This window comes from Tursiops truncatus, chromosome 13, assembly GCF_011762595.2.
Source record: "Tursiops truncatus isolate mTurTru1 chromosome 13, mTurTru1.mat.Y, whole genome shotgun sequence".
NCBI lineage: Eukaryota > Metazoa > Chordata > Mammalia > Artiodactyla > Delphinidae > Tursiops > Tursiops truncatus.
In genome coordinates this window covers 6235274-6248461 of record NC_047046.1, presented here as the reverse complement: position 1 = coordinate 6248461, position 13188 = coordinate 6235274, and the positions used below count along the sequence as shown (strand labels likewise).

At 45.8% G+C, this 13188-nt stretch overlaps 1 protein-coding gene and 1 non-coding gene across 9 annotated transcripts in view; both read left to right on the top strand.

Moving 5' to 3' along the window:
• The window catches only part of DNAH10 (dynein axonemal heavy chain 10), a 148167-nt gene that overhangs the window by 5664 nt on the left and 129315 nt on the right, over positions 1-13188 (top strand). For 7 of the 8 annotated variants that reach the window (XM_033836737.2, XM_033836736.2, XM_073789938.1 and 4 more), the window contains 4 exons: positions 2581-2681; positions 3800-3908; positions 8147-8262; positions 11797-12013. In XM_033836737.2, coding sequence (XP_033692628.1) covers positions 2581-2681; positions 3800-3908; positions 8147-8262; positions 11797-12013 — 543 coding nt within the window. Of the gene's footprint in view, positions 1-2580; positions 2682-3799; positions 3909-8146; positions 8263-10563; positions 10875-11796; positions 12014-13188 lie in introns of those variants that run through there. The other variant, XM_073789939.1, reaches the window with a different exon arrangement.
• On the top strand, positions 10376-10448 carry TRNAG-UCC (transfer RNA glycine (anticodon UCC)). The gene has a single exon. It is a non-coding gene; the product is annotated as a tRNA-Gly (tRNA).

The window sequence follows — 13188 nt, the reverse complement described above, 5'->3', positions numbered from 1 at the left end:
ATTACAGAGTATTGAGTCGAGTTCCCTGTGCTCTACAGCAGGTCCTTATGAGTTATCTGTTTTATGTATAGTAGTGTGTATGTGTCAATCCCAGTCTCCCAGTTTATCCCTCCCTCCCTCACGCCCCCGGTAACCATACGTTTATTTTCTACATCTGAAACTCTATAATCTTTATTTTCAACGTGGACATTCTTTACTTCTGGTCAGTGCGCCCTTTTCTTTAATAATTAAAGCAGATGTACAATGTCGGTCTGATAGGCCACATACAAGCTATTTAAATTAGCATCAAATCCAAGTGAACTCATGTAGAAGCCAGAACGACTTCTCTGTATCTCAATTTGTGAACGTTTCTTTTATCAGACCTCATCTCAACTAATTATATCTGCAAAGACACCGCTTCCAAATACGGTCACATTCTGAGGTTCTGGGTGGACACGAATCGGGGCGGGGGGGTGGCACTCTTCCATGCAGAACAGCACATAACATAAAACCACCCAGGCTTGTACGGCAGTGTCTCCGACAGCTCAGCCAAGAGCGCACGGTGTGGGCTGCGTGGAGAAGGCTGCCACTGTGCCAGCTACAGATGCCATTTCTTTGGGCGAATCAGAGGCGCGAGTCAAGGCTTTGGCTGCTAAGGAATTGAAATGTCTACATTAGAGAGGTTGCTGTGACACTCCTGGCTGGGCCGTGGCACTCGGTCCCCTGCAGGCTTTGAGTTACTTTCCTGTAGTGATGAAGCAGCCGTGGCTACCTGCGTTGGCCCTGGGCTGCGTTCTCAACCAGGGGTGATTTTGGCCCCCAGGGGCCTTTGGTGATGTCTGGAGACATTTTTGGTTGTCACAACTGGAGGGCAGGGGCTTCTGGCATCTCATGGGTTGAGGCCAGGGATGCTGCCAAACGTCCTACGATGCTCAGGTCTGGCCCTACAACACAGAATGATCCAGCCCCAAGTGCCGGAAGTGCTGAGATTGAAACCCTGCTCCAGACCATCACGTCGCCAGCAGAGCTAAACAGCCCCCTTTCTCCCATAACTCACCTTCACTTACAACAGCAGAAGCTGTGGGTTAGGCACCGCACTTTACCAAGATCCTGAGTATTTGAAAACCAGAGGGGAAAAAGGATTGGGGCGATGTGCAGTGTTTCCTATAGTCATCTTAGTTTTTTCAGAAGAATTTATTTTTAACCACAAAATAATCCCCTCCCTAGTACAGATTGGGGGAGGGGAGAGGGAGAACTACAGGTTTAGAAATACAGACCATCCATTGTTTTTTTTTTTTTTTTTTTTTTGCGGTACGTGGGCCTCTCACTGCTGTGGTCCCGGACGCGCAGGCTCAGCGGCCATGGCTCACGGGCCCAGCCGCTCCGCGGCATGTGGGATCTTCCCCGACCGGGGCACGAACCCGCGTCCCCTGCATCGGCAGGCGGACTCTCAACCACTGCGCCACCAGGGAAGCCTGACCATCCATTCTTACTGAGACTTGTCTAGTTTGGATTTTGCTAAGACAGATGGTGGTCGTGAGGGCCACAGCCATGTTTACTGATGGCTTCCTGCTTTGGCACCAATAAATCCGTGATCAGGAAAGACTTGGAAAAGAGGAGGCTGCTTGAGGAAGAGGTCAGGAAACTCTTCTCTGACACAGCAAATTAACGTTCCTTCCAAGTGTATTTTTTTCTTTTCTCTTTTCTTTTTATCGTGGTAAAACACATGTAACGTGAAATACCATTTTAACCATTTCTAAGCATACAGCTCGGTGGCATTGAGTACACTCATCAGTGTAGTTTTGAGTCCAGGCTGTTGCTCTTGCTGTAATAAGGCCGCTTCTCCCGGCCGCAGACTGTTTCCTCTGCCAGCCAGCGTGCCCGACACTCAGCCAACCTATAATCGAGTCCTCCTGAGTCTGACCCAGTAGATGTTATTGTCCCAGTTTATGGATGAGAAAACCCGTTGCAGAGAGGATTCCGACCCCACGTGTTGATTTGATTCCAGAGTCGCACTGACTTTGTCCAGTGCCTTTCGAAGGAAGAGCCGCACAGTTGGGGAAAGCTCCCCCTTCTCTGCAGGCTTCGTCAGCAGCTCTCAGGGCTGTGCCTGGCCGGCTGTGAGGTTTCCAGGTCCACATCGATAACCGTAGACTTGCAAGTTGTACATACGTTCATTTTATTTAGATTACTTTTCTTTCCATCCCCCATCCGTTTCAAGTTTTATAGTGAAAAAGGAGTAGATGCTAACATGTTAACTCTAAGTCTCATCCTAAGGATAAACTCCCCCTTTTAAGTAAAAATCTCAGAGAAGTCACTCATTGGACCCTGTAGCTGGAACACGCACACACACGCACACATGCACACACGCACATGTTAAATTTCCGACTGAGGACCCTTCAAAACTGCAGCACAACTCTCCTAATGATAATGCAAGTCAAGGCTTCAATAGGATTCGTTTGTGAAAAATGTACATTCAGCTTTTTGATAACACGCCGACTGAATGAAATATGCTGTTGTCCAAGATGCAGGTCTGGTCTTGACGGTAGGAAACCTCATTTTCCAAGTATTTCATCTCACGCATTGAATCATGTTTTGCAGCTAAGAATTTGCAGCTGAGAACGTATTCCATACCTCAGCCTTCCACCGGCCTAGAGGATGAAGAAATGGACCCAGAGAGGGTAGAGAACCCCCATGTCAAAGTACGCACGTCTCTTTCTCCTCTTGGGTGGGGTAATGGGAATTTCACGCCCTCGGATGAGTCTGGGTAACCGCCACAGCTCATACAAGGAGTATATTGCATTGGAGTGGAGATGATAGAATCCTGTGTCTGGGGGTCCCCGAGATCACCCTCGGATTGAATGATTTGCCACAATGACTCACAGGACCCAGGAAGGCTTTTATACTCATGGTTATAGTTTATTTCAGTGAAAGGATGCAGATGAGTATCAACAGAGAACAAGGCACACAGGGCAGAGTCCAGGAGAAAATACGAACAAGTTGTCCTTTCCAAGTGGGGCTTCAAGGACAGCATTCATTCTCGCAGGAGCCATGTGTGACAACACGCAGGACATTGTGCCAATCAGGGGGGCTCACCCAAGCCTTGGTGTTCAGGGTTTTTATGGGGGTCAATCACGTAGGTGTGAAGTGCCCACAGTTAGTCTGCAGTGCCCCCCGGCTGCCCCAGAGGACAAACGGATGCGGTGTGACCCGGGGCCCCAGGCAAACAAAGACGGGCATTTAGCATAAATCACGTTGTTAGTATAAACTCTGCAGCATGAGCCAAGGCCCCAGGTATACAGAGATGCTCAGATCAGCCAGGATGTTCCAAAAGCTTAGAGGTTGTCACCCAGGAGCTGGTTCCGGGCTAGTCTTGAGAACCGTTGGAATGTGCAGGGTTTGGACAGCCCAGGCCTGCTGAGTTAACCATTTACGGCACAGATCCCAGGGAGGGAGCATAACGTTAGGATGTAGACATTTGGCCTGAGCCGTGCTAAATGCAATTAGGTTCAGCTGCTCTGTGAATATGCCTCCCCACAAAATACCCGTATTCAGAACAGGTTTGTTGCAATTTGTGGCCCAGAAAAGCTCGATCTGGACATTTCCCAGGTCACTTTATTCAAGTGTAGCTGCAGTGGCCGGTTGGTGAAAGAGTCAGGCTTAGAGTTCAGCATCTGGGTGAATTTCAGCTCCTGTGTGTGGTCTGCTGGGAAATGAGCTCAGCAGTACGTGGAGTGGAGAGCTCAGGTGTACGTGAATATTAGGGGATTTGGATGCACGGTTGTATCTCCTCATGACTTTTTTGTTCCCCGTGTTTCAGAAAACTGTTAAGCAAACCGTGGAAAAGACATATCTCCATGTGCTTTGTACTCCTGTTCCTGAGGAGTTTCTGAACGAGAATGTGGTATATTTTCTCAGAAACACAAAAGGTATCTTTCCAGCACGAGCGTGTGTGAGTGTGGGTGTGCGTGCATGTGCGTGTGTATATGTCTGAGACTCTTTAATTTTTACATGTCCTTGAGAAGATAGATTTTTTTTTTTTTGGCGGTACACGGGCCTCTCACTGCTGTGACCTCTCCCGTTGAGGAGCACAGGCTCCGGATGCGCGGGCTCAGCGCCCATGGCTCACGGGCCTAGCCGCCCCGCGGCATGTAGGATCTTCCCGGACTGGGGCATGAACCCGTGTCCCCTGCATCGGCAGGCGGACTGTCAACCACTGCGCCACCGCGGAAGCCCGAGAAGATAGCTTTTTTATCAGTACTGTCAATCCTCATTGTTCACGGATTCCATATTTGCAAATTCACCGACTCACTCAAAATTTTTGTAACTCCCAATCAGTATTTCGATGCTTTCATGGTCATTTAAGGACACATACAGAGTGGGGAAAATTTGAGTCACCCAACACTCATGGACCCAGCTGAGGTCAGGCAAGGCCGTGCACTGCCTTCTTATTTCATTGAATGCTATAAACAAGTGTCTTTATCGTGCTCTATTTAGTACCACAGTTTTCTAATTTTTGTGGGGGTTTTGGGTGATTTCGCTGTTTAAAGTGTCCCCAAGGGGGAAAAAAAATGTCCCCAAGGAAGGTGCTGAAGCGCTGGCTAGTGCTCAGAGAACAGGAAGGCTGTGATGTGCCTGGCAGAGAAAACTCGTGTGTTAACGTAAGCTTCGTTCAGACGTAAGTGATGGTGCTGTTGGCCATGAGTTCAATGTTAGTGAATCAACAGTAATGTTAAATAAGTTGTCTTTAAACGGAAACACACATAAGGAAGGTTATATACAGGCAGACCTCATTTTATTGCGCTTCGCAGATACTGCATTTTTTTTTTTTTACAAACTGAAGGTTGGTGGCAACCCCGTGTGGAGCAAGTCTATCAGGGCCATTTTTCCAACGGTATTTGCTCACTTTATGTCTCTGCATCACATTTTGGTGATTCTCTCAATATTTCAAACTTTTTCATTATTTATTATATTCGTGATGGTGATCTGTGATCAGTGATCTTTGAAGTTACTCCTAGGATGCACTGAAGGCTCAGACGATGGTTAGCATTTTTTAGCAATAAAGTTTTTCTTTTCTTTCATTTTTGGCCGTGCCACACGGCATGTGGCATTGTAGTTCCCTGACCAGGGATCAAACCCGTGCCCCCTGCAGTGGAAGCGCGGAACCCTCACCACTGGACCGCCAGGGAATTCCCAGCAATAAAGTATTTTTAAATTAAGGTATATACATTGTTTTTTTTAGACATAATGCTATTGCACAGTTAATAGACTACAGCATAGTGTAAACATACTTTTGCACTGGGAAACCAAAAAATCCGTGTGACTCGCTTTATTGCGATATTTGCTTTACTGTGATCTGGAATCGAAACCACAGTACCTCCGAGGTCTGCTTATATTGATGGTTGATGAAAATGTTGTGACCAGAGGTTCACAGGAACCTAGACCCATATTTCCTGTAGGAACAATGGCTCAGCATCCACTAATTCTGTGTTCGTGGTGACCTCATAGAACATAAGTACTGCAAATAATGAGAATTGACTGTATTGATGTCATCTCAGTTCTATTTATAACAATTAGAGGAAGATTCAAAATGACGTCACCCTGAGTTATAAGACGAGTTTTGGTGGGCTTTCTCCACGTTGCTGTGTGATTTTATTTTATTTCTTTTTTTTTTAATGTTTTGGCTGTGCCTCGTGGCAGGTGGGATCTTAACTCTCCGACCAGGGATCGAATCTGCACCCCCTGCATTGCAAGCCCAGTCTTAACCACTGGACCGCCAGGGAAGTCCCGGCTGTGTGATTTTATTTTATTTATTTTTTTACATCTTTATTGGAGTATAATTGCTTTAAAATGTGTGTTAGTTTCTGCTTTATAACAAAGTGAATCAGTTATACATATACATGTGTTCCCATATCTCTTCCCTCGGCTGTGTGATTTTAGACAGAGGTGCCACTCAGAAGCCAAGTTCATCCTTCAGGGTAACTTCTTGGCTGGATGTTCCCGCTGTGCATTCCCACTGCACTGCCCAAGTGATTGTTCTCTGGTCTCTTCTGACCCTTTGCTCTTCCTCTTGCCGTATTCCATCCAGGCTGACTCTCCTCTCTCTCTGACTGCGCTTCCCCCATTTCTTCTGCCGTTGCCTCTACCTCCCAACCTGTGCATAGCATACCCTAAATTCTAGAACAAACATTCTGTTGCTTTTCTTTTCCTTTTTTGAACTTTGATGGCCCTTTGGGTCACGACCTCACCGCTAAGCTCTGAGCTTCTGTAATTCGTTCTTCCCAAGTGAGTGGGAATAAGAAGAAAGATGACAGATAGAGGCTCAGTATTAAACAGCTACTCCTGTTACAGTTCTTGTCTGGGGAGGGGCCAATCTCAGCTCAGTGTTTCCCTTTTTTAAATTTACTTATTTATTTATTTTTGGCTGCACTGGGTCTTCGTTGCTGTGTGCGGGCTTTCTCTAGTTGTGGTGAGCGGGGGCTACACTTCGTTGTGGTGCGCGGGCTTCTCATTGCGGTGGCTTCTCTTGTTGCGGAGCACGGGCTCTAGGCGTATGGGGTTCAGTAGTTGTGGCACAGGGACTTAGCTGCTCCGCGGCATGTGGGATCTTCCTGGACCACGAATCCGTGTCTCCTGCATTGGCAGGCAGATTCTTAACCACTGTGCCACCAGGGAAGCCCAATGCTTCCCTTTTAACAGTAATCACAACCCAATACAGTAAGTCCCCTACATACGAATGAGTTCCATTCTGAGAGCGCGTTCGTAAGTCCGGTTGGTTCGTAAGTCCAACAAGGTTAGCCTAGGTACCCAACTAACACGATTGGCTATATAGTACTGGACTGTAATAGGTTTATAATACTTTTCACGCAAATAATACATAAACAAACACAAAAAATAAAGCAAGCAGTTTTAATCTGTACCCTTGAAAAGTACAGTAGTACAGAACAACAGCCGGCACACAGGGGCTGGCCTCAAGTGAACAGGCAGGAAGAGTTACTGACTGGAGGAGGGAGGGGGGTGGGAGATGGTAGAGCTGAAGGACCGTCAGCAATAGGGGACGGAGGGCAAGCTGCAATGTCACTCACGCCTGACGCTGATGGCACAGGTTCCGGTTCCTTGCTGGAACCAGATGCACGTTCGCACCTTTGAAAATTCTCCACCTGAAGGTTCGTATGTAGGGGACTTACTGTAACAACAATAATCAGCTTTGGGCGGGGCGGGAACAGCATTTACCCCGACTTACTGTTTACTCTCATCATATTTTTTTTTACAGTTATCTTTCACTGATGTCAAGCTTTCTTTCTTTTTTCATACTTAGTTTTTACAGTTTCCCTTGAAGTAAATTTATTTCAGTAAAGAAGCATCTGATAGAAACCTATTAGGCAAAGAAGAGTGCGCGTCTACACAGATGCTGGGAAAGGCATGTAGACTGAAGCTTGTGAAATAATTGCAGTTGATATGTTTGCTGTGTTTCCCAGTTAGATTGAGAGAAGGGTCCAAGGGACCTTTAAAGTGTCTACCGAGCTGACTGGTGCTGACTGATTTTTTGATCGGGGGCCGGTGGGGAGATGGGGAGGGAGGGAGTGCACATCAAAGAAAACCTGGCCGAGAGGTAGACTGTTCCCAAACTTGTCTTTTAAAACCACACGACTTGGGAATTCCCTGGTGGTCCAGTGGTTAGGACTCTGTGCTCTCGCTGCCGGGGCCCGGGTTTGACCCCTGGTCGGGGAGCTAAGATCCTGCAAGCTGTGCGGTGTGGCCAAAAAATAAAGAAAAAAACAACAAAAATACCCCCAAAAAGCCCATGACTTGAAAGGTACTTTCGTGATGAATTGGGGAGGCATGGCTGGGAGTGGGGAGACAGAGCAAGCAAGGAGCCCAAGAAACGTTTCTAGAAAATCCAAAGTGTTTCTATCCTTGTTCAGCTGTAGACGCTCCAACTAGATCAGCTCGTGTGTGTGGCTCCTGGGTGTTGCTTTTGTGAACCTCTGAACCACAGCACGACCCTCAGCATGTATTTGTTTCTCAATGAGCGCGTATCCTGACCTGTGCCTGGAACATTCCTTTGTAGTTACTTGTGAAGGAGGAGCTGGTTCCTGTACACTTGGAAATGTTATCTGTGTCCACTTCCCTCCTCATTTCATTCCCCAAATCTGTTCCTGTTTAGAGACCATCTCTGAGGCGACAGACATGAAGGAAGCTATGGAAATTATGCCCCAAACACTGGAGTATGGAATTATAAATTCACATGTGCTTGGTCTCCTGAAGGATATTATATGTCAGGTAAGTACGGACGGAAAAAAGAATCTCAGCACTGTTTAAGAGTAAGGCCATCTAATTCATTGATTCCACAAAGAGGTGGTCAGCAGCTCTTAGATTCCAGGTGCTGTCATGGGCCCTGAGGACAGTGGAGCAGTGAGCAGGACAGATGACAGCCCTGTGCTATGGGAGGTTATACTGGGGGAATGACACCAAACACCAACACATAAACTGGAAAATATCAGGTAGTGACAGGTGGCATTAGGAAAATAAACCCTAGTAATGTGATAGAAATGACCTGTTCACGCGTGTGTGCATGCGTGTGTGTGTGTGTGTGTGTGTGTGTGTGTGTGTGTGTGTGTGTGCAGGGGGGGGTGGTAAGGGATGACCTTTCTGGGGAGGTGACATCGGAGCTTTCTTTATAGACAACCAATAAAATAGCCCATAAGCAGCCTTGTTCACTAATGATAAGTTATTAGGGATATGTAATAGGGTGGGACTGAGGTGGTCAGGAAAGACCCCTCTGAGGAAGTGGCATTGAATTGAGGGGGGAATGAGGTGAAGGCATCAAACGTGAGGATCTGCAGGAAGAGCATCCTGGGCAGAGAAAACAGCACATGCAAAGGTCCTGAGGCAGGAGCAGACTTCACTTGCTCCAGACACAGAAGGATGACCAGTGCAGCTGGAGAGTAGTGAGGGAAGTTTGGAGAGGAAGGTAGGTTTGAAGCACGGCAATAAAATGATCTGGTTTGCATTTTTCTTCTGGCTGTTGTGTGAACAACATATGCAGTGGCAAGAGCGTATGGGACCAGTAGACCTAATAGCAGGCCGTGGAAACGTCCAAGTGGTGGATGATGGTTGTTTAGGCTCCGGAATTCAATCAGGGGAGGGAGCGGGAAGCAAACAGCATCAAGAATATGTTGGGGGGCTTCCCTGGTGGCGCAGTGGTTGAGAGTCCGCCTGCCGATGCCGGGGACATGGGATCGTGCCCCGGTCCGGGAAGATCCCACATGCCGTGGAGCGGCTGGGCCCGTGAGCCATGGCCGCTGAGCCTGTGCGTCCGGAGCCTGTGCTCCGCAACGGGAGAAGCCACAGCAGTGAGAGGCCCGCGTACCGCAAAGAAGAAAAAAAAATATGTTGGGCATGGAGCCAACAGGACTTGCTGATGACTTGGATATGGAAGTTTAGGAAAAGAGCATCCAGAATGATTCCTAGGATTTGTGTTTGAACAAGCAGGGAGATTTGGGGGTCATTACTGAGATGGGGGGGGTGGGGGGATCTGGAGGAAAACCCCAGAACTCTATTTTGCACATGTTAAGCTTGAGATGCCTCCTAGACATCCAAGTTGAGGTGTGCAGCAGGATGTATAAGTCTGGAGCTCAGGGGAGAGCTCAAGGGGTTCTTCCAGAAATATTTATTGAGCATTTACTATATTCTATAGCAGTAATCAACATAGTCAAGGTCTGTGCCTCACAGACCTTACATCCTAGTCAGGAAGATTTACGTTAAACAAGATCAATGAGAAAATGTACAGTGTGTTAGATAGTGACAGGAGTTCAGGAGAAAGATGAAGCTGGGAAGGGGCTTAGGAAATGTTGGCAGGTGGTAAAAGTAGGGCTTTTGAAATTTTGGATAGGGTGGCCAGGAAGACCTCAATGTTGTCTTTTGCTGGGACTGTTGCAGTTGGCTCCTGATAGATTTCCCGGCTTCTGCTTTTGCCCCTACACTATATTCTCCACATGCCAACCAGAGAGATCCTTTACAGAACGGGAGCCACTGACATGGTGTCAAGCCAAGGGACTGGATGAAACAACCAAGGGAGAGAATATAGAAGGAGGAGAATGAGATGAGAGGGAAACTAGGGGGCAGGATGATAGGGGGCCAATTTATTATTTTTGAAAATTGGGCAAATAAAGGGAAGGCTCTAACCATTTATTCTGCCTTCTCTATATGAACTGGATAATCAAATAGTAGATAAGAGAAGTGTCTCTTTATAAAAGCATTTCAGCTATTTAAAAAAGAAAGTTTAGAATGAGACTCTTTCAGTAGTGCAGCTCTCAGCGTGTTGAAGGATCTAGGTATTGAACATCAATGGATGCTAAAGTCAAAAAAAAGAAAAAAAGGAAGAGAGAGGACTTCCTTGGTGGTCCAGTGGTTAGGACTCTGCACTTCCACTGCAGGGGGCACAGGTTCGATCCCTGGTTGGGGAACTAAGATCCTGGATGCCTCATTGGGTGGCCAAAAAACCCCCCCAAACCAAAAAAACAACCCCCCCAAAAGAGAGAAAAACCAAACATTATTTGTCTCCTGATAGAAGAAACACCAATAGTCTTGGCAAAGGGATTCTGAGCCAGTCTCTGGACCCAGCTGCCAATTTGCAGGAAAAGACAAGAGGAGCTTGTTGAGTTCTACCATGAGTGTGCAGTCAGCAAAATCCAAGCTGGGAGACTCGAAACGTTCTGGGCTCTTCAATACATTGGAAGTACATGTAGATTAAAAGAGTCTGAAAGACGCGTCCAATTTTAAGAAAAACGGGCAAAACTAAAAATCAAAACCCAGCCCAATCAACCAACCCACCAAACAAACAAAGAAGCCAACCAACCTGTGGGCACTTGTACATCACTTTCTATGTGAGGGTAAGTTATGTAATTGTATTCAAGTGATTTCATAAATTCATGCTTCTGTCAACTGAATTTCCCAAAGACCGCGTGCTCAGTATCTTCTTTATTTTCACCTTCACACAAACTTGGAGCTTAGCTGATGGGTTAACACACAGTTCTCGCTTCCCTGTGCCATAGTTTCTAACTCAGCTGCCCTGTGGCTGGCGGCAGCTAAAGAAATACAGTATTATCTTCTGGGTAGTCACCTCAGGCTTGGTTCAAACTCTTTACCCTTGGGCCATTCTCAGTCAAATATAATTTCTCTTTCTTTAGGTCTGTGCTCCGGGCTGGAGTAGTTCACTTTGTCACTGTATTGTTACTTTCTATTATCGCGTATTCAAAGCCAGAGGCAACTTAAGTGCATGAATTGTTGAATATGACGTGTGATTTGCTTCTTTTTAAAAAAATTTTTATTACAGTATAGTTGATTTACAGTGTTGCGTTAGTCTGCTGTACAGCACAGTGACTCGGTTATACATACACATGTATCTACTCCTTTAGCTTCTTTCCCCAGATAGGTCATTACAGAGTATTGAGAAGAGTTCCTCCCTGTGCTCTACAGTAGGTCCTTATTAGTTACCTATTTTATATAGAGTAGTGTGTACATGTCAATCCCAATCTCCCAATTTATCCCTCCTCCCTCTGCTTTCCCCCCTGGTAACCGTAAGTTTGTTTTCTACATCGGTGACTCTGTTTCTGTTTTGTAAATAAGTTCATTTGTACTCAACCATAAAAAAGAACGAAATAATGCCATTTGCAGCAACATGGATGGATCGAGGAATTGTCATACTGAGTGAAGTAAGTCAGACAGAGAAAGACAAATACCACATGATATCGCTTATACGTGGAATCTAAAAAAATGGTACAAATGATTTGATTCGTAAACTCGGCTTTTCAGGTTTTCTTGCCAGCCTTGTCCTTCAGTCAGCACAAGGATGCGAGCCTGGGATTCACATCTGGAGAAGTCTTGGACTCCTCTGAGTACGACATAGACCTACCTAGCATGCCCGGGGAAGCAGTAGAATATCACAGCATTCAATTAATACGGGATGAATTTTTAATGAACATCCAGAAATTTGCAAGTAATATTCAAAGAACAATGCAGCAACTTGAAGGTAAGGCTTTATTTTTCTCCTCCTTAGTTAAGCAGGATACGTTTACTTTAAGAAGAATTTTAGAGTTCAGGAGGTTTTTTTTATTGTTTTAATTTATGATCGTTCTTGTTTACCTGCTCGTGATATGAAAGACACCAAGCTGGACATTGTAAGAAACACAAAGAGGAATGAAGAATGACGAATCCTTGTCCTCAAGGATCTTATAATCCGGTGCCCAAAGAACTATGGCAGAATAAGGAGCTTGAGAGAGATATTAGGGTCTTTAGGGCTTGGAAGAGTGAGACCATATTGGAGAAGTGGTGGGGGAATCAAAGAGGACTTCTGAAGGAGGCAGCATTTGACCTCATCTGAAAGGATGAGCAAGGCATTGGAGTAGGTGGAGTTGGGGAGCAAGGGCATTTTGGGCAGGGAGAATGATGGACCTTTGGTGGTTCTTTTTCCATTCATTTTGCTAAGTACTCTATGAGATTCAGTTTGCTAAGCATTCTGTATTTTCAGTCTGAAGACCTAGCCTTTCAGTATGAAAAATTCTCTTGATAATTTCCTCCACTATTTGTCTTTGTTTTCTCTTGTTAATATTCCTGTTGGATATGTGCTGTTGATTCTGTTTCCTATCTTTTCGCTTGCATTTTCCATCTCTTTGTCTGTGTATTCTACTTTCCTGAAGAGTTCCTTAGCTTCTACCTTCACAAATTTTGATTAGGCTTTTCACATCAGCTATCGTCTTTTTAATTTATAAGACCTCTTATTCTGTGATTGTACCTTTTCCATACATTCCAAACTTCTGTTCTAGTTTGCTGGATGCCATGTTGTCTCAAATCTCTGAGACTAATAGTTGGGATTAAAACATTTTTTTTGTCTGTTCTTTACATTCTCTCAGTTTCCTCTGGAGTCATTGTTTCTGATTTATTCTTGGACTGTCTGTTTCATGCTGGAGGCTTTCTCGAATATCTGTTGAGCTCTGGTTGTTTGTTCAATTTTTAATTTAATTTAATTTAATTTAATTTGGCTGCATTGGGTCTTAGTTGCAACACGCGGGATCTCCTTTGCGGCACACGGGATCTTTCGTTGTGGCGTGTGGGCTCTCTAGTTGTGGTACGCAGGCTCCAGAGCATGCAGGCTCAGTAGTTGCAGCATGTGGGCTCTCTAGTTGTGGCGCACGGGCTGTATAGGGC